Source organism: Ammospiza caudacuta, chromosome 11 (genome assembly GCF_027887145.1).
Source record: "Ammospiza caudacuta isolate bAmmCau1 chromosome 11, bAmmCau1.pri, whole genome shotgun sequence".
NCBI lineage: Eukaryota > Metazoa > Chordata > Aves > Passeriformes > Passerellidae > Ammospiza > Ammospiza caudacuta.
In genome coordinates, this window is record NC_080603.1 from 10,725,543 (window position 1) to 10,748,118 (window position 22,576).

General features: G+C 39.1%; 1 protein-coding gene across 1 annotated transcript in view; it reads right to left on the minus strand.

Moving 5' to 3' along the window:
• Positions 1 to 293: 293 nt before the first annotated feature.
• Positions 294 to 22,576, minus strand: part of FARSB (phenylalanyl-tRNA synthetase subunit beta) — a 35,351-nt gene continuing 13,068 nt past the window's right edge. Inside the window, exons 14-17 of the mRNA XM_058812238.1 lie at positions 21,497 to 21,589; positions 20,560 to 20,677; positions 15,257 to 15,409; positions 294 to 925 (exon numbers count right to left, since the gene is read on the minus strand). Coding sequence (XP_058668221.1) covers positions 774 to 925; positions 15,257 to 15,409; positions 20,560 to 20,677; positions 21,497 to 21,589 — 516 coding nt within the window. The 3' untranslated portion in view covers positions 294 to 773. The remainder of the gene's footprint in view (positions 926 to 15,256; positions 15,410 to 20,559; positions 20,678 to 21,496; positions 21,590 to 22,576) is intronic.

Here is a 22,576-nt window from a genome sequence, read left to right on the forward strand (position 1 = left end):
GCAGACAAACATGCCAGCCTCAGGCACACAAAGGCTTTGATAGTTTTCTGCTACTCATGCAAAACACCACTGGCATATGCTCTTAAATGCACTTCCCCATTTGGTTTGGAGCTTCAAAAACCGCTAGGCTGACATCAACAATGAAAAATATTTAATTCCACCCCCTCCCCTTTCTGAATTTAGAATGATAAAGGACCAACAGTTATGTCTGGAGCAGGGAAGCAGATATTACACACATCTTGCTTACAAAATAGCTCTGGTTTTCATGAAACAAGTTTATTTTCCTCCCCCAGCCATTGATGAGCACATGACAACCGTATAGAATAAAAGCTCAACTCCTTAGTTCTGCTCACATTCACTCAACATTTGCTCTAATCAATTATCTTATTTCATGCACTAAGAAAAGAATGAGATTCCTGTTATGCAGCCATAATCAGTTACAGTATGAAGCTGTGTCTGTGGAACATTTCTGATTTTGAAAACTAATCATGTGCTCTGCCATTACATTTCTCTTGTAAAACCCTGGGCTTTGACCCAACTTGTTTCTTCCCCCCTGCCCTTTGAAAACATTGAGGGCACAGCCTCGTCTGAGATCCCACATTCCTTCCCTGCAGAAGCCAGCCAGATTGCACTGCACACAACGCATTTACTCAGGGAGACAGGGTCTGTTTTTCTGGTTTATTGGAACATAAAAGCATAGGAGGATGTCCCCTGGGAGCAGACAAAGAGGAGAGGGTGCTGCACGTGACAGTGGGCAGAGAAAAGTCACGTCTTCACACGAAGGGCTCAATATTGATCTCCAGGACAGAGCAAGGCATGGTGAGCTCAAACTTGGTGATAACATCAGGGTGTACCACTCCAAGTTTCCCAATGCTTTGACCTTTGGCAAAGACCTCAGCACAGCGACCAGGAAAGAAAGCAGTGCCTGGAAAGAAAGTGAGAGAAAAATCAGTATTTCTTTGGGCCAGAGGAGTCAATAGGCATTTAACGTGCAGAACAAAGCTCTCAGTATTAAATGGTTCCCTGTGCTCAGATGCTCAGAAGGGGCTCTCACATTCTTGCATTAAGAGTTATCATGATTGATAGAGAATGAGAAAACACTGAGTTAAAAATAAAATGTAAAGCCCAAAGCGTTGGCATTTTTCACACTCAATTGTTTTGACTAAGTTCCTCCTGCAATAGAAATTAGCACAGTTGAGTCAGAGGGCTACTGAAATGAAGAACTTTTGCAGCCTTCAGGCTATTTAACATTTGAATGTCTCCCACCTTAGTCTGTTTAAAGAAATAAAGCTTGCTGTCATCTAAAGGGTATGTAGGCATGTCACCCTTGTTTGCCTATCACATAATTAAAAACAACCTGCATTCCTCAGCTGGGGAAGAGCTTTTTAATCAGTCTCCTATACACCATAAAACTGTGAAACAACGAACACTCAAAGAAAGCCAGATCATCTTCCTCTTACCTCCAACCAAGTTCCAGTTTTTAAATGTTACATGGAAGCTTTTTTTAAAAAAATAGTTAGATTTGCCATGAAGAACTTGGAGCAGCTCTGCAGACCTTTCCATGGAAAGACTTTCCTACCTGGGAACTTCCCTGTGTGTGGTGGCTCTACCAGCACTATGTTCAAGCTTGTCTATTGCAACTAAACTTGCATTTTTTTGGCCTCTGTCCTGAGGTGAGTGGCATTTTTATCTGATAGCCCTTCTAAAGACAAACCCAAACCAGACCAGGCAGTTGCTCATTCTGAAAGCACCTCTTTCCAAACCAGTGTGTGGAACATCCTGTGAGCAGTGCAGCAAGCAATGCTGGGACATCAAGGGCAAGGGGAGAGGATGAAACAAGGCCACTGAATCCTACAGGTTCTGAATCCTCACAAAGCTCCTCCACCCTGCTTTTAATGCTGCTGCCTTCAGTGTCCTCTGCAAAAGGATCACAAGAATTTCCTGACAGCAACTTACTCACTGGTTGCACCAAATGCTACTTAGGGTTCAGGATCAGCCCAGGACATTTTATTGTGTGCACAAGGAGCTACTTAAAAAGGCAATAATGTCCAAATGAACCTCAAAGCTCAGGAACATTTTCATGACACTCTGATCACTAGTGGTCAAGCCAGAGATATTCTCTGTTAGCTCCCCAGTGGAAATAATTCATTTAAGAAGTGTCTCCTATGAGGTTTGCCGTTGTAACTTGCAGCTACAAGAACAGCAATTAGGTCTTTTTCTTGCCTGAGTTGCTGCAGGTGCAAATTAACTTCTATGTCCACTTCAATTTTGGCCACCTTGAGAAATCTGACCACAGTAGTAAATGACCACAGTAACATTGCTTAAAGGCTGTTTTAAAAATATCCACAAGCAGAATCTTTTAAATTATCCAGTTCCAGTCTTAGCTCCAAGCACAAACCAGCTACTTACACTGGATGTACAACAGTGAAATTACCTCACCCTGGATGCTACTGGCACATGACTGCAGCCACAGAGACACTTGCCACTGCCAGGCTGCACTATTCAAAACAAGATGAAACAAAATTAGAAAAGAGTCAAATGTCACACATACAGATCACTCTGCAGATTGTGGGTGAAAACATAACCTAAAAATAAAGTTGCCTTTTACTTAGTGGTAAAGGCTTTCCTATTTGTAAATAAAGATGGTATTGTACCGAAGATGTGAGCAGCACACAGAGACTTTCTTTTAGACACTTGACTGTAAGCTTGAACTGGCACAAGAGCAAGAGCCAAGCAGAAGTTCATAATGTTGGTGTGGTACCCTCTATAAATCTATAGAAAAAAAAAGAGCTTTGACAGTAGGGTCAGTTAAAAAGCTGTGAGTCTGACTTGTCTGTTCTTCTGAGCTTCCTTCTGTGTAGTCTTGGGAAAGTTATTTTATCTTCTTGCACATCTAGACCCAGCTATGTCATGAGACGTAATTGTTTTTAAACTTCTTGTAGCTATCTGATGGGGTCTAAAATAATACTGTGCTCAGTCAATCTAACAAGGGCAGTTTCCCAGATCTGTGCCACTTCCCATTGTGTGAAACAATGCTGTTTTCATACACAACAAATGCTCTGCTATCCATCACCACTTGTTGGTCTCCTAGTCCCAGTGAGCTCCAAATATGCTGCTCCAGGCCATGGGTTAGAAGACACTGAGCAGAATTTTCCATCTCATGCAGCAACTGATGCTGGACCATGATGTTACTTTTCTTTGCACTTCCTTGCAGCTAAGAGGGAAATATATAATTAATACCAAGGGGGAACATTTAGGTCCCCAAAGTGCAGGAAATGGGACCTTCAAACAACATCTCAATTTCTAGTTAAGCTGACCCTGAAATGTTGGGCAGTCACCAGTGTGCCCCATGCTCTGCAGACATGGCAACTGCAGGGCACAATGCTGTGGCTGGAAAAGATCAGACAATAAGCAAATAAAAATGAAAGAACCTGTTAAAAACTTTAGAGCCCCCATCTGTCCAGCCAACACATGGCTCTTACACCAAAGAAACATGAGCTGAGAAACAGGTTTACAGAGAGTTTATGAACTCTGTTCATAATGGAACCATTATTATGGTAATTGGCTGCACTACAGAATGCTTCAAAGTATATTCCTGCCTGCCAAGAGGGCCTCCAGACTGCATCCCTCAGGGGGATCTAAAGCCTTCCTCATCTTAGTGACTCTTCCTTTGACCACACAGGTGGTGAGGGAAGGAGCTGTTGCTCCACATGCCTCTGCCATGGAACCAGAATTTGGAGCAAATGTAAACTCCAGGTTAAAAAATTCAGACATTGAAAGGGAAGCAAAGAAGGAAAAAAAAATCTCAGAAGAAACATGAAAAACCTGAGCAGGAAGGGGGAAAGAGAAACAACCATTTGCAGCTGGGGGAGAGTTTTGATTGAGGGACCAACCACAAGCATAAAAGGAGCTACAGGAACCTGCTGTGCTAGGCTAAGATACAGGCTGTAGGAGGACCTGAGAAACCCATGGAGCAGGGCAGCAAACCAGGAGGGGTCATCAAAATAAGCAGGAAACAAAGGTAAGGACTCTTTTCATCCCAATTTGTTTGTTTCTGGTATTATCAAGTAAATAGCAATGGTGGTTAGGATTTCTAACAAAACTTCTGTTATGGACTGGGCAGTGTTAGGTGACTTGAATTAAAGTAGAAGCTTCAGAGTGAGAGTCAAGGCTGTATCAATGACATGTGCTGAAGCTACTTGCACACATGGGACATGAGCAAAAAGTGCACACACAGTTACTCTGTTTGGGTAAGTCACACCAGAAGCTGAAGCCCAGCAGTCTAAAGCAAAGCCTTCATGCCAAAAGAAATCTTGCCAGGATCACTGGCAGTGTGAGCTGCAGCTTGTGAGCAGGAGTTTGCCACAGTTTGTCCTGTCTATCTGTGCAGTATCACCCAAGAACAGCATGGTTGTGTAGAGCATGGTCCTCCCCTAGAAGCTGTCCCTGGTCAGGGAGGCACAAAAGCACCCCTGGAGGCCCCACTCTGAGCAGGTGTGTTAGGAAGGGATTGTGTTTGCTGCTGCTGCAATTATCCTGCCAGGCTGCTCTTGTGCGTCCAACTGGTTGGTTGTACAATCAACTACACTGAGAGTCAAAATTCATTTTAAAATTGTAGTTTACTGTAGCTTCTGTTTCAAGGGTAACAGATTTATTCCTCTTGATATAGCAAATCCTTTCTGCTCTGCACTCAAATAAATGTCATAAACTTCACCTTGAAATCTAGTCAGAGATTGCATTGTCCTTGCTGATAGAGACCCAGACAATGGCAGAGGAAGCCTGAAGGTCTAGCAGTGGAAATCCACCTCTTAATGTCAGGTGTGTAAGTGGTAGTTAGGAGAAGGGTGGGGTGAAATCCAATCCAGCTTCCTAAACAAGAGATGCCAAAGCCAGCCCTGCCTTATGCTGACACACTACACACAAGGCAAAGACAAAAGCTGCTTCTCGTGGCTGCAAGTAAGAATTTAATTTCTAATGTTCAGTGATGTAGAAGTAACACCTTTAATTAAAACTTCTGTAGCATGTCCTCAAAATCTGTAATTGCCTTTCTGTATTCAGGCAACAGGGCCACTTTGATTGCTTTGGGGTAATTCTTTGGCCAATAATCCAACAGAGCATGTAGTCTTTAGCACATTTTCTGGCTAATTGACCCTCAAAGAGCTCGGAGTTCCCTGCACTCTTTGTTGTCAAACACCTTGCACAGTTTCTTTTCTCTACCTTACTCTCCCTTCCTTTCAAGAAGAAATAGATTAAAGCTGTATTATAGGCCTGCAGTTGCACTAAACCCTCAAACCCACTTCTTAGTTCCTGTAATTTGAAGGAGCACTGGAAGCTGAGGCTTAAGGAGGTAAGAGAGCAGAGCTTATCTGGCCTCAGTACCTTTCATCTTCATTCTCCTCCCTCTGGTGACTCCAGCTGCCCTTTCACTACCTCATCCCAGCTCACCTGGGGAAGTGTTTTGCCTGTGCTACACTGGATGGAATTTAGTTTTGTGAGGTTGGGTGCTGGCTTTAGGATCAAGCTCTTCACAGTTTTCACTGATTTCCTTCTTTTGGCAGAAAATGCAAATCAAATGCAGAGTCAGGGGGCACTTTCAGCCCAGCTCCCTCTTTCTGCCCACATACAGCACAGAAAGGCTCCCAGAACCTTATGCAAACCAACAACTTCAAAATCAGATCTTGTCAAGGAATGATTTACCTTCAGCTAATTCTTAAAATCACAGACATCTCAAATCTTCCATGATTTTTGGAACAAACTGAGAGACCAATTGTTCTCATAAGTTGCACATTGTCAGCATCTCTTTTCCTTTACATTCTCAAGACCAAAAAAAACATACTTTGGGATCAGTGGGATATTTATCAACTTTAGTCTCTTGATTTGTAAATACTGACTAAAGCTGTGCCAGAATGACTGCCATTTCCCCAGATCACACCTAACTGTAGTGACATACCAGGAAATTCAAATTAGTACAATTAAATTTAAGGCATGTGCTTTAATTACCCCTCTCAAGAAAATAATTAACACTTGACAAAAATCACAGAATCAATATCTGTGTGATGTGAATGAATATGTCCTTTAGACAAGGGCATCTGTCATTCTGATCTCTTCCTCTGTTTTTCCAAAAGCCTCCTCATACAGGGCAGAGCAGAAGAGGGTAAAGTGACAATCAATTATTTACCTGGGCTGCTACACTGGATGTCCAAAAATAGAATATTTGAGTCTTGTGCAGACAACAAGGCTGGAACATGGAGAATGATCCACAGATTTGCAGTGGTCAGTCAGTAAATCATCTCCTATTACAACTCAGTCAGTGGCCGAGTTCCTATTAATTTGTATTTCAGGGAGGGTGTGAGGAAAACTAACTCTTCTATCTCATCAGAACCCTCGTATACAACCCTATAAGCTGGATTTGTTTTTCATTCTTGCTGTGGAGTGTCCAGGAGCTTTAGCAGAGGTTGTTTGGTGTTGCTGGATGTCAGAAAGTGGTTCAAGAATGCAGTAGGTTTGAGGCACCTCTTTATTCACCTGTGTTAGCCTCAGACACTTAAAATTATCTGGGTAAAATCACTGTGCTCTTGCCTTTCCTAATGGAAGTAATACTTGGGTGGATGCTGAGGCTAAGGAATGCAGGTATTTGGGGTTCTCTTATTAAATACTGCTTCCAGAAAAAAATTAAGTAGGAAACCTAAAAATAAATCTATCAAATTCAATTTATTTCTCTAGAAATCAGTATTTGTATCTAAAGCTCAAATTTGTCTTTGTGGGGCAGCTGTGAGAAACAGCAACTCCACTGGAGTTTAGTTGCTTTGCAGAGTTACCATTGCACAGCTAATCTTTGCTCTTAGGCTGGTTTATCTGATTTATCCAGGTTTATCTGAAACACTATACTTTGTCTAAAAGTCCCAAACCTAAGCTGATATTATGTCACAGCTATTTTGTCTATAAAACTAAGGAATTCCAAATCCCAAGTAAAGCTCACTTTGTTAAAAAAGAAATCTTGCTCTTTCACTTGAGCTAGAGAACACTAGGATTTGAATATTAAAAAACTTAATTTTTGTGTCCCATGAGTGTTTTTATCACTTTTTGAATATCTAGAGGAATGATTCATCCTTGCAAGCAACAGAATCTGTCAGAAGCTAGGAAACAATAAACCATATGCTTTCTGGCAGGGGGTATAACATACCCTGTGTGTGCACAGCAAAGCAGCAGCTTTTAGCTTGTTAGGCTCTGCTTTCACACAGGCACTAGAGAATAACAAGAACCAGCACTAAGCCAGGCTGCAAGTCTGCTTTATGTGTCACATTTGGTTTGCCTGTTGTTTAATCACTCCTGTCCCAGACCAAGCTGCCCTCCTCTCCCAGTGACTTGGCTGAGGTAACCAAGAGCCACCTCATGTTCTGCTTTCACAGCTCCCTCATTTCATGCCTTTCAGAAAACACCCTGGCAAACTGGCAGGGAATAATACATTGTTAAACAATGCATCTCAGCAGTCACTGCAACTGTGCATCACTTAGTTGTAGCAGCTAAGGCTTATGCTGCAAAGCAATGCCTTATGGCTGAAGCAGAAATACCTGAGCTGAGGGTGTGCTCAGCATTTCTCTGTGTATCTGTTCTTTGCTAACACCACAAGTAAAGATAAAATCAGTTCCTCCACCATGGGCAACAGGTGTCTTTGAAGCCTGCATTCATACTGATCTAATATCTTGCAAATTCATGTTTAAAATGTTACTGCAGGAATAAAAAGAAAAAAGGAAGGTTAAATTTGAAGCACCACCCCTCTGCCTTTATATCAAAGTTGAAAAATCACACCAGACTGGAGAACTGCTAAACTTATATATAAGTATAAAATTGACATGCTCACATTTGGTGGCATTCTTATCAGTATGGCAGAGAAAATGAAAGGAGTTACAGCCACAGCAGGCTGAGCAGATGAGAATAGAATTGGAAGATGGAGCTGTAGGGATAGGCAAATGTAGCATTTCTTCAGAGAAGCCTGAACTTCACCCTGAGCTGTGCTATTGCTACTCTTTCTGCTGCTACCTTGGATTAATAATTTCCTTTATAAAGAAGGGTTTGAAATATTGAAAATATAGTTGATGATTCAGAAATAAATTTCTATTTAAAAATGTAAAAGGTTGGAAAAAGGAAATTACCTAAATCTATAATTATACAATGCAAAGCTTTGCCAGACATTTCAACTTCTTGATGCAAGGAAGACTTTTATCTGTTAAGACTTGCTATGATGTGTGATTAAAAAGGATAGTTGCCTTTGGGGGGCAAAACCAAAGGAATTAAACTCTGAAGAGGCCCCTCCAGTAAAGGAACAGAAGAGCAAAGATTTGTCAGGGAGAAGACATTGACATCTTGAGCTCAAGAAACACAAATGCCAGTGATTCAGATGGTTCTGGTTGGCAAAAACTAATAGAAAATGAAAACCCTTAACTGTCAGGAGAAATGCTACCACTCCTTGGAGCATGCCTAACCTGTCAGAATAAAATGCAATTTTATTCTGAAGAAAAATGTTGTAATCTTTATAGTTAATGCTTGCAAAAAGAGGCACAGAAGACAGCTTGACAGTAAAAGATAGCTTCTGTCTCTTTCCAAACTCACTTGATACCTTTTCTCACAATGTTTTCACAGTTGCCATAGATTTTTTCCCCCCTCCCACTACAGGACACATAATTCTAAATGAGTCAATTAAAAGGAGTTTCTCTTCTAAAATAATCTCCTGGGTTTGAAAAACTAATACTTTCTTTGTTCTCGAATTGAATTTATTTAATTTCATATGTGGGGGAAAAAAGTGTGTCAAACATAATTTGGTGATGAAAGTTTAAAAGACAAAGAAGTCTAAGTGTCAAACCTTTTATTATCCCATGCTGTGCTAAAATAATGTACTTTAACTCACACACCTTTTTGGGGACAAGGGTTGATACTTGAAGGGTACTGAGAAGGGACATTCCAGAAGTTTAGAGAAGAGCTGAAGTGACCACAGGAATGGAAAAAGCCCTTTTCAAACTCATCTCTGAGAGCCTCTTTTTATACTAAAAATCAACAGTGTAACACAAAGCTAAAGAAATGAGACCTATTTCTAAAATCAAACTCTGGGTTTTGCCACAAATTGTGTTGTTTGGCCTACCAGCATCACTTCCAACAGAAGATACCTCTGAGGTGTCCAGTGCCAGAGTGTGCTGCCAAAGTTTGATAAACCAAAGTATTTAGAAATACTCCAAATACTCTAGACTACCACTTTGGCTACATCAATAATACAGGCAATCATCCTGTTTCACATCTTTCCTGGGTATCTCCTTGGGTATTAATGCAGTTAAAATCAAATTTGAGGCATTAACACCAGAGTGGGAAGATGCTTGACAGAACAGAAATAAGCTTGGCACAAATTCATAGGGACTTAGTTCCTATAAATCTGAATACCTGTATTACAGAAAGGAGAGATCAAAGACAATTAAAGGGACATAAAGCAAGAAGCCATACCCACTTTATTAGATAATTTAATGCAATTTTGAATTGTTGTAACTGTTATTCTTCATGTAACTAAGTTCCCTTGATGCTACAGAAAAATCTGTTCAAGAGAAAGGGATGAGAAATTAATTAGATCTCAAAGTAGTGGCCAACACTGAAAAAGCAACAAGAGCTAGTGACAAACATCCAAGTTTGTGAGATAATTTATAATTAAGCCATTTTAATGATCACTGCTGGCACTTCTGAAACCTCTTGCAGAATTAGGGTAATACATTTTAAAGTACTAAAATCAGTCAGGTTAAAAAAAAAAGCACCTGTTCTTACCTCTCACTATTAATTCATTAAGCTGTCTGGGAGGTAGGGAGAGAAATAAACAGAAACAGTGGAAGATCTTCAAGAATATTTGATACATGATTACTAGCAGTTTCATAATAAAAAAGAAGAATGTTTTTGTCCAAAACCCTATTCATATTTAGTGCTGAAATGTATGTGGTCAAAAATCAGAAAGCTCCTCAGAGACAAAAATGAGAGAAATATTTGCACTTCAGAAAATGTGATTATTAACAGTGGCTGAAATTCATAAAGGAACTGAAAAAATTAGGAAAGATTAATTACTGGCTGCAGTAAAGACAACATTCAAAAAAGATTTAAGGATATTAGAAACAAATTGTAGGTAGAGCACTTTCATTTACTAACAAGACTGGCTAAAGATACAGAAATGTTTTAAGTTGTTAATAAATATTTCTTTTCATCTGGGGTGGGGGGGGGAAAGTATTATTGAGTAGAGTAAGGTGTTGTCCAGTCCACTGCCAAAATGAAGAATATGTCTGGTTACATCTACCAGGATGTTTCTAAAACACCAGGAGTCCAAGGCATCAGAATTGTGGTGCAATTCCAAGAGCCTGCTTGCTCCTGTTAACTTGGAGTTCCAATACTGCAAATTCAGCAGTACTAGAAAAATGTAAATGTGGCGCCAGTATTCCATGGTGGGTGATCTAAGTTGATCCTTGGTGTTAAAAAAAGATTGTGGGGTGGTGGCAAAAGTGAAACTAGCAGGAGAGGAACACAGTGAATTACCAGCTGATGTGTTTCATTAAGAATGGATGTTTTCAAACAAATGTGATTATCTACAAACTTATAATTTGAAAGACTATGCAATGGCACCTATAAGAATGCCATTTAAGTGGACTAAGAATTGTCTGATACCTCCCAGTATGTCAGAAATTATATTTGGAGGCCTGGTAAAAAAAAAAAAATAAAAATTGGCACATTTCCTTTAGTTATCTATGAGTAAATAGACAATTATTGACATTTGTGACCAATGCAAAGGCTGCCAAGATAGGCAGCTGGAAGGCCAGGATTGCCATTAAGAGCAATCAAGCTACAATTTCTTAAAATAAGGCAGATATTAATAATGCCAGGCTCAATACAGGCACTAAATATCTGCATATAGCTCAGTCTCCCAACTTGAGCTGATCACTAGAGATAGATGCTGCAGTTCAATTCCATACCTCTAACTTGGAATTAGTCCCAGACTTCCCTCCTCTTGTCTTGTGAATTGAGGTTCATGGTGTAAATCTTCTTTTAAAGCTGTTTATTGTGTAATTATTACTATAAAAGCCAATGTTTATTGATGTTCTTAGTTATGGAGCTAATTATTACACCTCTAATTTCACAGCTGAACCTTACTAAATGGGAAGCTATTACTATGATTTACTGTGGAATTAAAATTTTCTACACTTCACCACACCTTTCATTTAATTAAATAAGGGCAGTAAAAAGAAGGGAGTGCAACTTCTTCTGGTGTTTTTTGGTATTGTTTTTTTTTTTTTAAGACAACTGTCAGTTACTGAATGAAACAGTGTTTATTATGTACACATTTCACATTGAACACAAATAGGCTGACTTCCCAGCTTTGTTAAGCTGATCATTACCTTAAAAGAATGAATAGCATGAACATTTAGTTTAAAAAGTTAAATTAATTAAGTTCAAGAGTAGCTGAAATCCCTGAGAATCAATACTGTAGGAAAAGGAAGCTCCTGTCACAAGCTGATTCTCTTTAGGGGTTGCTTGTTTTCATGAGATTGCTATTTCAGTTTTGTCAGGAAGGACAGGGGAGCAGACAGGGGAGAAGATTCTCTGTAACATTTTCTGTGATCCTGTCAAGTTGTTTCATTTTGATTAAACAGGGATATCATCTTCCCCTTTCAAAGACTTTGTGCTCAGTTAAATTCCATGCGCAAAGTATCGAGACTGCTGAAAAGTACTGCCAAACCAGGGGTTTCTTCCTTAAATAAGAGACTCTTAAATGTTACATTAGGAGTGAAGATAATTACACCTTCCACTTCACACCTCTCCTTTGAAGGCTCTGATATATAATCCACTGTCAGGATTTCCTAAGCCCTCCTTTATTCTTTTCAGCCTAAGTAAGGCTTTACTCTGGACCCAAACCCCATGATTAACATCACCTCCTGTGATTGTTGTCCTGATCTCTGGAAGAAAATTGCCACCTCAGATAGTCATGCAAAAGCACAAGATCACTAAAATATTGCACAAAACACACCCATTCCTGAATAAAATTTGAAATTAATAATATCTTCCAATATAATAATGCCTCTACATTTCAGTTCAAGGGAACTGAAACCAATGCAAGTGAACTAAAAATTAACTATTTTTATGAAATTACCTGAAAACATGTAATTAAATTTATGGTCCCTTTCTACCTGTATTTTTATATTTAAAAAATTATTTACCTTCTAATCATACACATCCATACTGATATTTACATTTTATTAGTGGTATGGAATGGTTAAGTCTCAAAAGTTTTATGCTTTTTTTTTATCATGGAGCACATACAAGTTTGAGGATTGATAATTTGATTGATCATTGATCTTTTCCATCCATATTTGATTATGGATGCCTATGCCATAAAACAAAGATAAAAACCAGAATGCTTTTCTAGGCCAGTAGGATTCACTGTCAAAAAGTTAATTCTGTGCATTTTAAAGCATTGGGGAACATTTCAGACTTCTGTCTTTAAAACTTTAATTTTGTATGTTTAGTGGCAATAAGTAGGTTCCATTAGTAACTTTTAAGAAAGTGGAAGGCATGGAGTGTCAAATGTATATTGAAATCCTCAAATTCAGTCAGTCAAAAGCCTCTCTTCCTTAAGGCTGCTGTAAGCAGCTCTTCTCCATTTATTACCTAGCTCAGATTACACCAAAGCACAGTGCAAAGGCCAGGGGAACATCACAATTTCACCCATATTTTCTAGCATCTGTACTTTTTTTCCCAGGTGTTGCTAGAGAGGCAAAACCACTCTGACCTTGAGGTCAAATCTCAGGGCACTGAGGTGTTGGCAGAACAGAAGGAGCTCAAATGACCATCACTGCACATATGGACCAAGCAGGACCCCAGCACAGGCATTTCATTCTCCAGAGGGATTTGGAAAAGTGTCAAATATGTGCCCAGCACATCTCTATCTGTTCTCTGCTGCTCATTTGAAGCTAGATTTTATTCCCTGTATTGTTTTTCAATAATCAGTGGAACTATTTTCATCAGTTACACAAGGAGTAAAAATAACTGGCTTAAACCCTACCTTACAATGTGCTGCCTACTCAAGCTTTGTTTAAGATTATGGACACAGACAATACCTCTAAATCTCTCCAAATCAGAGCCCTAGGATAAGTCTATTTCTCACTGTACAAATTTGTAATTTGGCACAGGCAATAAAACAGCTTGGTGCAGATGCCTCTAAAAGTGTGTGCTATGTGTCATGTCCTGATTTCAAACCTCTGAAGTAACTGGCACTGCTCTTATGAATTATTTCAGTATCCTGAGGTCTCTTTAAGATGTTACAGGGTATCTTTGTTTCACTGAGCAGTTACCTTACTCCATCTGCTGGCATCTCTCTCACACATGCTTAATTGACAAATTGTGAACCTTAAAAAAAACCTAAAAATAACAAATAAGCAAACCAACCATTAAAAAGGCAAAACAAAATTCTCCAAGTTACTCTGACTTCCAACCATCTCTGCATTAAAGGTCTCAAGCTAAGGTTGGTGCAGTGATACTGCATTTACTGTGGCACCAGAGTGTCAGCCATCTGCATTGATAGCAAGGTTAAATTCCAATGTCAAGACAACTGCAAGGAATCCATGTGCATCTCAGGAGGGTTTCTCAATCACTGGTGAAACAGAAAGTACTAAATGCTTGCGATTTTTTTAACACAAGCCACAAACTGCTTGTAATATATTGCACATGACAAGGCATAATCCACCCTGTGCACTAAATGTGTGGTGGAGTAATGTCATGGGAATGCAGGGATTTTGAGTGAGCATTGTAAATCTCACAGCATCAGGAATACTGAGCAGCACTAATAGCTAGAAATAACAACTTCCCTGTGTTAGGATTATTTTTGAGGCCCTTTTCCAGTTTCTTGAAATCAGCTGTCATGTTACAACACAGAATATAAAACACTTGCAAACATTTTTCACCCCCCCTTTCAAACAAGAGGCTTTGCTATTACATGATAGAATTAGAACCAGAAATATAATTGTATTAAACATTCTTCTGGTCAACCTGGGCATCCTATTAACAATATTCTAACAAGCCCATTGACAGTCTGCCTAAGTAATACTGAGCAAAACAGCACTTTCTCAAAAAAAAGCAAGGGAAAAAAGCATCAATATGTCTGACACAAGTGTGCACTCAAGTGTCAGAAGACCACTTAGCTCAAGTGTTCTGTTTGGTATCTTGGCAGCACACTGCAGAACAGGGAGACACCTGACAAACTTCCATTAAAGTTCTCTGAACAGCAGAGTCAGGTCAGGCTGCCAGGGTCCCTGTGTCAGTGCCACTGTTCTGGGAAGTGCAGAATGGAGGCACTTCTGCAAGCTGAGTCAGTGCCTCATCTCTCTGAGCAGCACTGCATGACATGTCAATAGAATCATAGCTGCCATCCCTGCAGCCATGCTTTTCTATTCTGGATTTTCTACACTGTTATTTTAGGTAGCAGAATAGATGAGTTGCTGGTGCTGCTCTCTGCCATCAACCTGTATTCTTGCAATGAAGGAATCAGGTCAGCCTGCTTGCTTTCTCTCTTACATGTACAGACACATAGACAGAGGAGATTCTGCATTTAAGGATGTTATTTTTAATTCATGTGCAGCTCACCCTGTATGGAGAAGGAAGAGGGCTGTTATACAACTATCTAAGCATCAGGGTCAGTCTCAAAGATAGCAGCTCTTTGAATCAAAGACATATAAGGCATGTGTCTTCACATGAATGTATAAACAAAAGGTACCTATAAGAAAAAGCTGTAGATAAAGCTAGAAACCAAAAGATAAGGTGTAAGAAGTTGCCTTTTCCAGGTTCTGTTAGCCAAGGAGGATACAGTGGGTGTATAGGCATGTGCATCAGTTCAGTGATTTCCTTTGTACCCTGTTGCCATCCCATCAGCAGATTAAATCATTAAAGCAGCCCATGAAACTCAGGGCATATGCTGTATTATAAATTCCCTTGAAAAGCTGTGAACTCACAAACTACATTAAGCTACTCAGGGCAGCTCACACAAAGACAGCAATCCCATTTTACAATCAGTGAATGCAGACAATGCCTTTTCACTATCACTCCATCATGCTGCAGTATGACAGCACATATAATGACATTAATCCTTAGTCTATATGCTGAGAAGAGCCAAGAATTCTCCTCAGATTGTAGAGGAATATTTAAGTTTCACAACAACCTCTGCTGTACACTGTAGCTCTTTCTTCCTTACCTTCAGCTGCTTTGATGGTGTAGCCATTCTCTTCATTTGGTGGTACTTCCAGGACCTGCATGACTCTGTCCAGCAAACCATGGATGATCTCAAAGCCTGGGCTTTTGTTGTAATAAATAGCACATAAATGTCTGTAGTTTCTTGCCCCTACATCTGCAGAAGAAGGAAGCAATTATGTTACCTGGGAAACTTTATCACACTTCTAACCAACCTTGCCTTTTGTATCACTTTTCTTCTGTCCTGTGAGGCACTTGTGGCTGAAAGGAGAAATAAGTATGTAAAATGGTTTCTCTGACAGACTGCAATGTAGCCTGAGGAAATAATGGAATTTCTTTAACCCACTGGACTCTCACAGTCAGAAATGTAAAGGAAGATTTAAAGTACCCTATGCCTTGAGCAGGAAAGAGGGTTCCTATATACAAGGATCTTGTATGCAATGGCAGGTACCAAGTGTAAAGCTAAGTATTGAAATTTATAATAGACAAGCCAAAATGTAAATACCCAGCAGGCATGGAGAAGCTTGTAATGCTGGTAGGAAAGCTAAATATTTATAGAACTTAGCTGTAGAACAACTACAAGCACAAAACAAGCAGCCCACAACCTGAAATGAGTGCAATAATGTTAGCATGGTGATCTGTGCAAAGATCTTAATTCACAGAGGTTCCCAAATCACAGCTGATACTTCCTGGGATCATCTTGGACATCCCTGCAACCAAGTGATTATGAAAAATGTGCTGCACTGCACAAACTCAAGACAGTGACATGAGTATCTCCCACTTGGGATAAATCCATGAGTCAAACCCCTGCCTTATGTCTTCTGACATTATTGATTTCAGCAAAATGTTTCCCTTTTTTTTTAATTTTCAGAATAAGTATGTAGTAGCATGTTGTTACACTCGTACCCTGAGGCTAACCCACTGCAATGCACACTGTCTGGGATTAGTGGGGCTTTTGAGGCTTTCTTAATCATGGCTTTCAGCATTTGGATCAAGTCAACAGGAACCAAGCTCAGAGAAACAAGAAAAGGAATGGGTTTTTCAGGCAGCATACAGTTAAACAGTGAAACTTCTTCACCACAGGATTTTGTGGATGCCAGCAGTTTGCACAGCTCTGAGGAGGCAGATGGGGTCCATAGCTGATAAATCCACTGCTTCTTACTACAAAGAATCACATTTATGCTGGGAAATCCCTGAGCTGTTCCTGGCCACAGAGCAGGGGAGCCCTCTGGCAGCATTACCCACTTCTGCCTCAGAAGCTCTCCTGCTTCTGCCCTGCCAAGCTGGAGGTACAGTCAGGGCATGAATCTACCACATGAGAAATTAGAGATTAAATGAAATTTACATCCTGTTTATTTGCTCCAACTAAACACTTAGTGACAAAAAAATCTGTCAGGAACTAAACCGGAAAACATTTATCGAGTGACCAGAAATAGGTTAAAACACAGCAAAACACAGGAGCAGAGCCTAAACACAAGATGAAAGCTCAGCCTTTTTGAGACAGAAGTCATTCAAAATTTCTAGGGCAGCTACTCAGTACCACAGCTGCAAGTTCTCTGATCAGCCACTGAAAGCTGAACTTACTGAGGCAGTAAGTCTGCAATTTGTCACTCCATGTTTTTTCCCTGTCATTATAATAATGTGCAGTGTTAAATAATGCTGGAGAATCCAATCTTGAAGTTATAATGGCAACACAGGAAAGTAAAGGCTACAGGGGGGAAATATCAATAAATGCAGTGTCTGGTTTTGGGTCTGAGCACTCTGGCTGCTCTCTGTGTGTCACATGTGTCTCTGTTTCCCAGCTCTAAGATACCAGCAAGTACTGCAGTTATAGATGGTCAACAATTTATTTTCACGTTATACTGAGCAACAGAACAGAAAAATATGGTTTTTCCTTCCCTAAGACAGCATGTTCTTTGGACTAGAGGTTCAGTAGAATGGTTTGTTTATTTTGTGAGTAATTATGGTAGCAGATGTTGTGACAATTATCTGAATTTTAATTTCATTACGATTAAGATAGTCAATGGTGCCTTCAGACCAGAGTTCTTAACTAAAGCACCAGAAATAAACATACAATATTTTTTATACCTCATGTATTTAATTTTAGGAATCTTTGGTAAAGGGAAGGTTTTTTTTTTCCAAGTGTTATAAAATTTAGTCCTTTACAGAGTTCTATCACAACAGAGGAAGTTCATTCACCAAAAGTGATAGGGAGGAAAAAAGATACTGGGATTTGTAGGCAAAAGCTGGCAGATGTTAGAAATGCTTCAGTTCTTTATAAGTCACTTAAGAGCTCTCATGTCATGCCATGAAACATTTCTATTTTTCAAGTGAGCTTGCCAAGTATGTCAACCCAAATTATACATAAATATATATATGTGTGTATATATTTCTGAGACTTCAAAGCACTTCCTGGGGATGCTGCTGAAAAACAATCCAAAGGATGGGCAGCTGCTTAGGAATATGTGAACCAGAAGAGTGCAGAGCAAGATAAAGCACTGTTGTACACTGCTCCCTTGAAATTTAGAGCTGCTTCAGAAAAATGACCTGGTGATCTGAAAAGGGACACCTGCTCATGCAAACTTGTCTTTTAGCCTCCCAAACTATTTTCTGCAGAAAACCAACACTTCCAGACAGTTGGAAATATGCTTCAAAAGGTGGCAGCAGCTGTATTCACAGATGATGTAAATTGTGCCAAATGTGTGCTACCATAAGCTTGCCAGATTCTCCAATATCATTGGTCAGAGATGATTTTTTAATGGATTCATTTCTTTTGTTATGGTGAGAAAAAGGGTATTCTCTCTTAGGCCTGGTAGTAAAAGTGCTGATTTATACCCTAAACTGGTGTAACCATCCTACAGAAGTGATTACCTAGTGCTACAAATTACCCACACAAATGCTGTGCAACATATTCAAAATCAGCACATTTCCTCCTGCCCTGAGAAAAACCATTTTTGCTCAAATTTGGTTCTATTTAGTTATATTAAATCTGTCACAGATTTTGCTAATTTAATACATCAAAACTTTGTCAGGTAAGTCTGAAGAGAAATATGTTCAGTTCACCTTGGTAAGCACAAGTTCTGTGTACTTTATGAAAACCCAGAGTGTTTAAAAGAGCTTGTTCATTCACACCTGGATCACTGCAAGATGTCATTTCAAATACAGTTCATGTCAGTCCTCTTTTGACCCATACTTTTGAAATTATTAATTGGGAATTCTGCATGCCAAAATCATGAAATAATAAAATTAAATTAAGCCAGTCTGATGACATAAGCCTTGTGCAAGAAATCTCATTCCATATGTGAGAGGACAACCCCACATTTTCAATGATTGCCTTTCTCCACCACCCCCACCTCCTAATAAACTTTTTATTAGGCAAGGTTAATTTTGGAAGTCTGTGTGGGGAAGACAGTAATGATTCTAAACACAAGATTAAAACCCATTTCAGATACTGCTCACAGTCTGCAAGGGCTCAGTCCATGAGAGGGCTGCCCAAGAGCAGACACAGCACAAAGATGCTGCCTCAGAAGTCTTTGTTGCAATGATTCCCATCAAAATTAAGTACACCCTAAAATCATTCTTTATAAAACTGTTAAGCACCCATCTACACAAATGAAAGCTTTCAAGAGCTGCACTTGACAAACCTGAAATAAAATTAACAATTTAAGCCATCAGCTTTATAATGCCAGAGTAAATGTGCTCCTTAGTCCAAGATAAACAGCCCCACTCTTGGTTCTAAAGAATGCTGATGCTATTCTGCCATCTGTCCCACGTTTTTTGCATTCTAGCTAACTGCATGCCCATCAAGGAATGAGCTGCACCACCAAACTGTCTGTATTTAATAAAAAAGAGCCTACATGGTTTGCTAAAGCTGCTTGTTTTGCTTGGCAAGGCTCTTTTTTCCTTCAAAAAGGAAAAAAGGTAATCTACCAATTAAATTCATCACCAAAGCAATTTACTTGCCATTTTGTTTAGGCTTTATATAAAACTGTGGTTTGCAGATTCCAGATACTTTAAACACCACCACTAAAATCTGAGACTAGATAATGAAACAACAGAACCATTGCTACCACTGAATTTAAAGTAATGTCAGCCTTTTTACTGAAGCAAAACTTCATTCAACTCCTCCCAAAAGTTGTAGCTTGGGCACTCCTTTTCTCTCAATATACCATAGAAAAAGACATGAATCAATAAAATTTAGGCTAATTTTTAACATTTAAAAATCTGTTTCTACAGTTCATTTTACTGATACCTTTTTCCACATAAAGGTAATTTGAAATTTTGATCATACACAGTGAAATCAGTGCAAAGAGGCCCCAAAACACAGGAAGGGTTTCACTGAGGCCTCTGGAAAGTGAACCAGCTGCTTTGCCTGTTTCGCTTACAACAATTAAGGCTACATGGTTAGGGCAGCCATGCTTTCTTAGCATAGCTGGATGAAATGGAAAAATAAGGATAATAATTTTATTAATGAGAGAGGAAATTTTGTACTGTGGAGCTTTTTATTTATGGATACAGTTTTTTACACAGACTTTTCCATTCTCTACCCTGTATCTCTGCTACCAATCTCATTCTTCATATCAGTTATCAGCTTCTCAGAAAATAATTTGGGAGAACAAACACAAGCAATCCTGTTTAAGGATGATGGAAAAGGGATTCCTGTTGAGACACACTGACCCCAAAATCTTCCCCTGAATAACTGATATCTATAGAATCTACCTATAAATAAAACCTGCTCTTCCCAAGCTGGAGACATTCTGCTCTCCAGCCTGCACATGACTGCAGTGGCCTAAGCAGGCTCTAGAACTGTACCAGCAAAATGCCTTTGGTATTTCTGCTTTCCAGGGATTGTGCCACTTGCAAACACTGCCAGCAGGTTCTCTCATGAGATACATCCCTGATAAGAATATCAATTACATTCCTGATAAGAATACGAAGGAGCACTAGATTAAGAGGAACAAAAATTTAGAGCAGATTATTTTTTAGTCTTGTGTTTATGCTTGCAGTTTTTCAGTATCTGTGACAGATTTTAATAATATTTAGATGCCTAAAAGCAGTTGCAGTGTATCTCCTTGTAGTTTTGAGAGAGCATCTAAAATGAGCAATGTTTCCAGCCACTCTAAAATCCAGCCTGAAAACCAAGCTTTTAAATCTTGTGCTCTGCACATTAATACAAATGTAGTATGGAATTACTATTATTATGGAAATGCCTATTTTAAAGGAAATACAGATTTCCTTTACTATTGCTATTTTTGTATGTAAATGTATTTCCATTATCAAAGATTCTGAGGAACCTTCTCTTCTTACCTGTATTAGGATCTTTTACTACAATGTCAGAAATCTCAAAGAGTTTGAGAGGCAAGGGCATCTTTCTGTTGGCAGCAATAGTTTTCAGCAGCCCAGGAAGGAGGGTTGTACGTGCCACCTGCAGGACAAACAGAGATGCTGCAAGTCAAATACCTTCCAAATTATCTAGTTTTCTTTTTTTGGTTTTGTCCAGTCATAACAAGAATTTAAAAGTAGTCGTGTGCAAATACTGCACTTATCTCTTATGTTTAAGCAACTTTGATTTAGAATTTTTAAACGTGGAAATGTACATTCTCTCCATATTTTATATATTGCATTCTCTTAAAGAGTTTATATGTGAACTTATGAACTGGTATCATTTCACAGGTGGTTGAGTTGCACTGCAGCATAGAAATACAGAAAGTGAAAAAAATCCCCATACTCTCACTTATACAAAAGGCAAATTCTAAGTTTGCTCTAGCTAAGATCAAATGATCTAGAAAGAAGTATTAAAATACTTAAAGAGCATCACAGAATTAAAAAAAAAACAAACCAAGAGTAATAATGCTCAATATTTAAAAACAAACAACCCAAATGTTTCCTACTCAAAGCTCAGGATGTTTAGAGCTTGCCTAGTCTAATAGGTCCTTCTATGCTGAATAGATAAGGAAGTGCAGCCATCTGGGATTTTCTGAATAAGACTGCTCAGTTTTGCCACATTCTGCCACACATAACATGGTACTTTGCTTTCTTGCAAAGCTGACAGTATTTCACATTGGAAGAGATTTCTCAGTGCAGTAACAGAAAATGACACATTCAGCACATAAATATACACAAGCTCTTTAATGCAGGAAATGCAGCTTATAGTTTATAAATTTAATTTTCTGTAAGTTCCTTTCTCTCCTTTTTAAATACAGAACCCATGACAATATTGCTCTCAGAGTGTAAATGATGTCACCTGAAATTCTGCTGTTTTGGGGTTTGCTATGCGCACAGCGTTTGCTGCAGAGATGTCTGTGCGAAGTTTATCTGCAATATCTTCTTGAGAACACTGAAAATCAGACAAAAACATATCAAGGTCAAGTGGTTAAAATAGACAGCAAGCCAATGATGAAATTTGATCTCAAGAATGAACAATAGAATTGTAGCACTGCCCCATAATACAGCCTCTCACACGTAACACTCATAATACAAATTAAGCCCCAGCCTTAAACCAGTTTGCCTACTTAAGTCTTATTTATAAGCGTTAATTATTAACTAAAATTAAGCTGGGTTAAAAAAAAAAGGCAAGTGTTTATTTAGGCTTCTGTCACGGACTGTTGTAATTTATTTTAAAAACAGGCTCAGATTCTGCAGCCTGACTTGCAGTGGGTGAAGATTTTTATTCTGATAATAGCACTTGCAGAGGGACTGGTATCTGTTCTTTCAAACAAAGTAAAACAATCCCTTGAGGGATACTTACATAAAGTGCAGTACTGTCTATGAAAAACAGCTTGTATGGCCAAGACTTCACTTTTCAGAGCTGTATATAAGATTCTTGTAGTTTGTTCAATTTTGGGGGTTGAAGTGTTTTTAAAGCCTTTATTCTAAAGGTGTATTTTGAAGCTGGTCAGTGAAACAATATGCATTCAGTTTATCAGGCTCAGCCAATGTCTGTGCACATACTGCAATAGATGCTACTTCTAAGATCCACACTTCAGATTTCCAGAATTTATAGCTTTATTAGAGTAATAAAGAAACCAGTAGCAGACTAGGCCTGTAATTGAGGATTTGCTTGTGTACTGCAGGCTCCCAGAAGTGTTGCCTTTGCACTGGCAGCACTCACACAGTGTGTTGATACACCAACTGTGAGAAAAATGAGCAGATGATACCATCTGAAAAAGTGGATTATTGAATAATCATTTTTAAAAATCCCAAATAACACAAGGAATGCTGAATTTAGGAGAAGAGAACTGTGTTAAACAGTTTTCAGATGTCTATCTAAACTTCAGCATGTTACTGTAATTTAACAACATGGATTCTGGCTAAACTAGAGCTC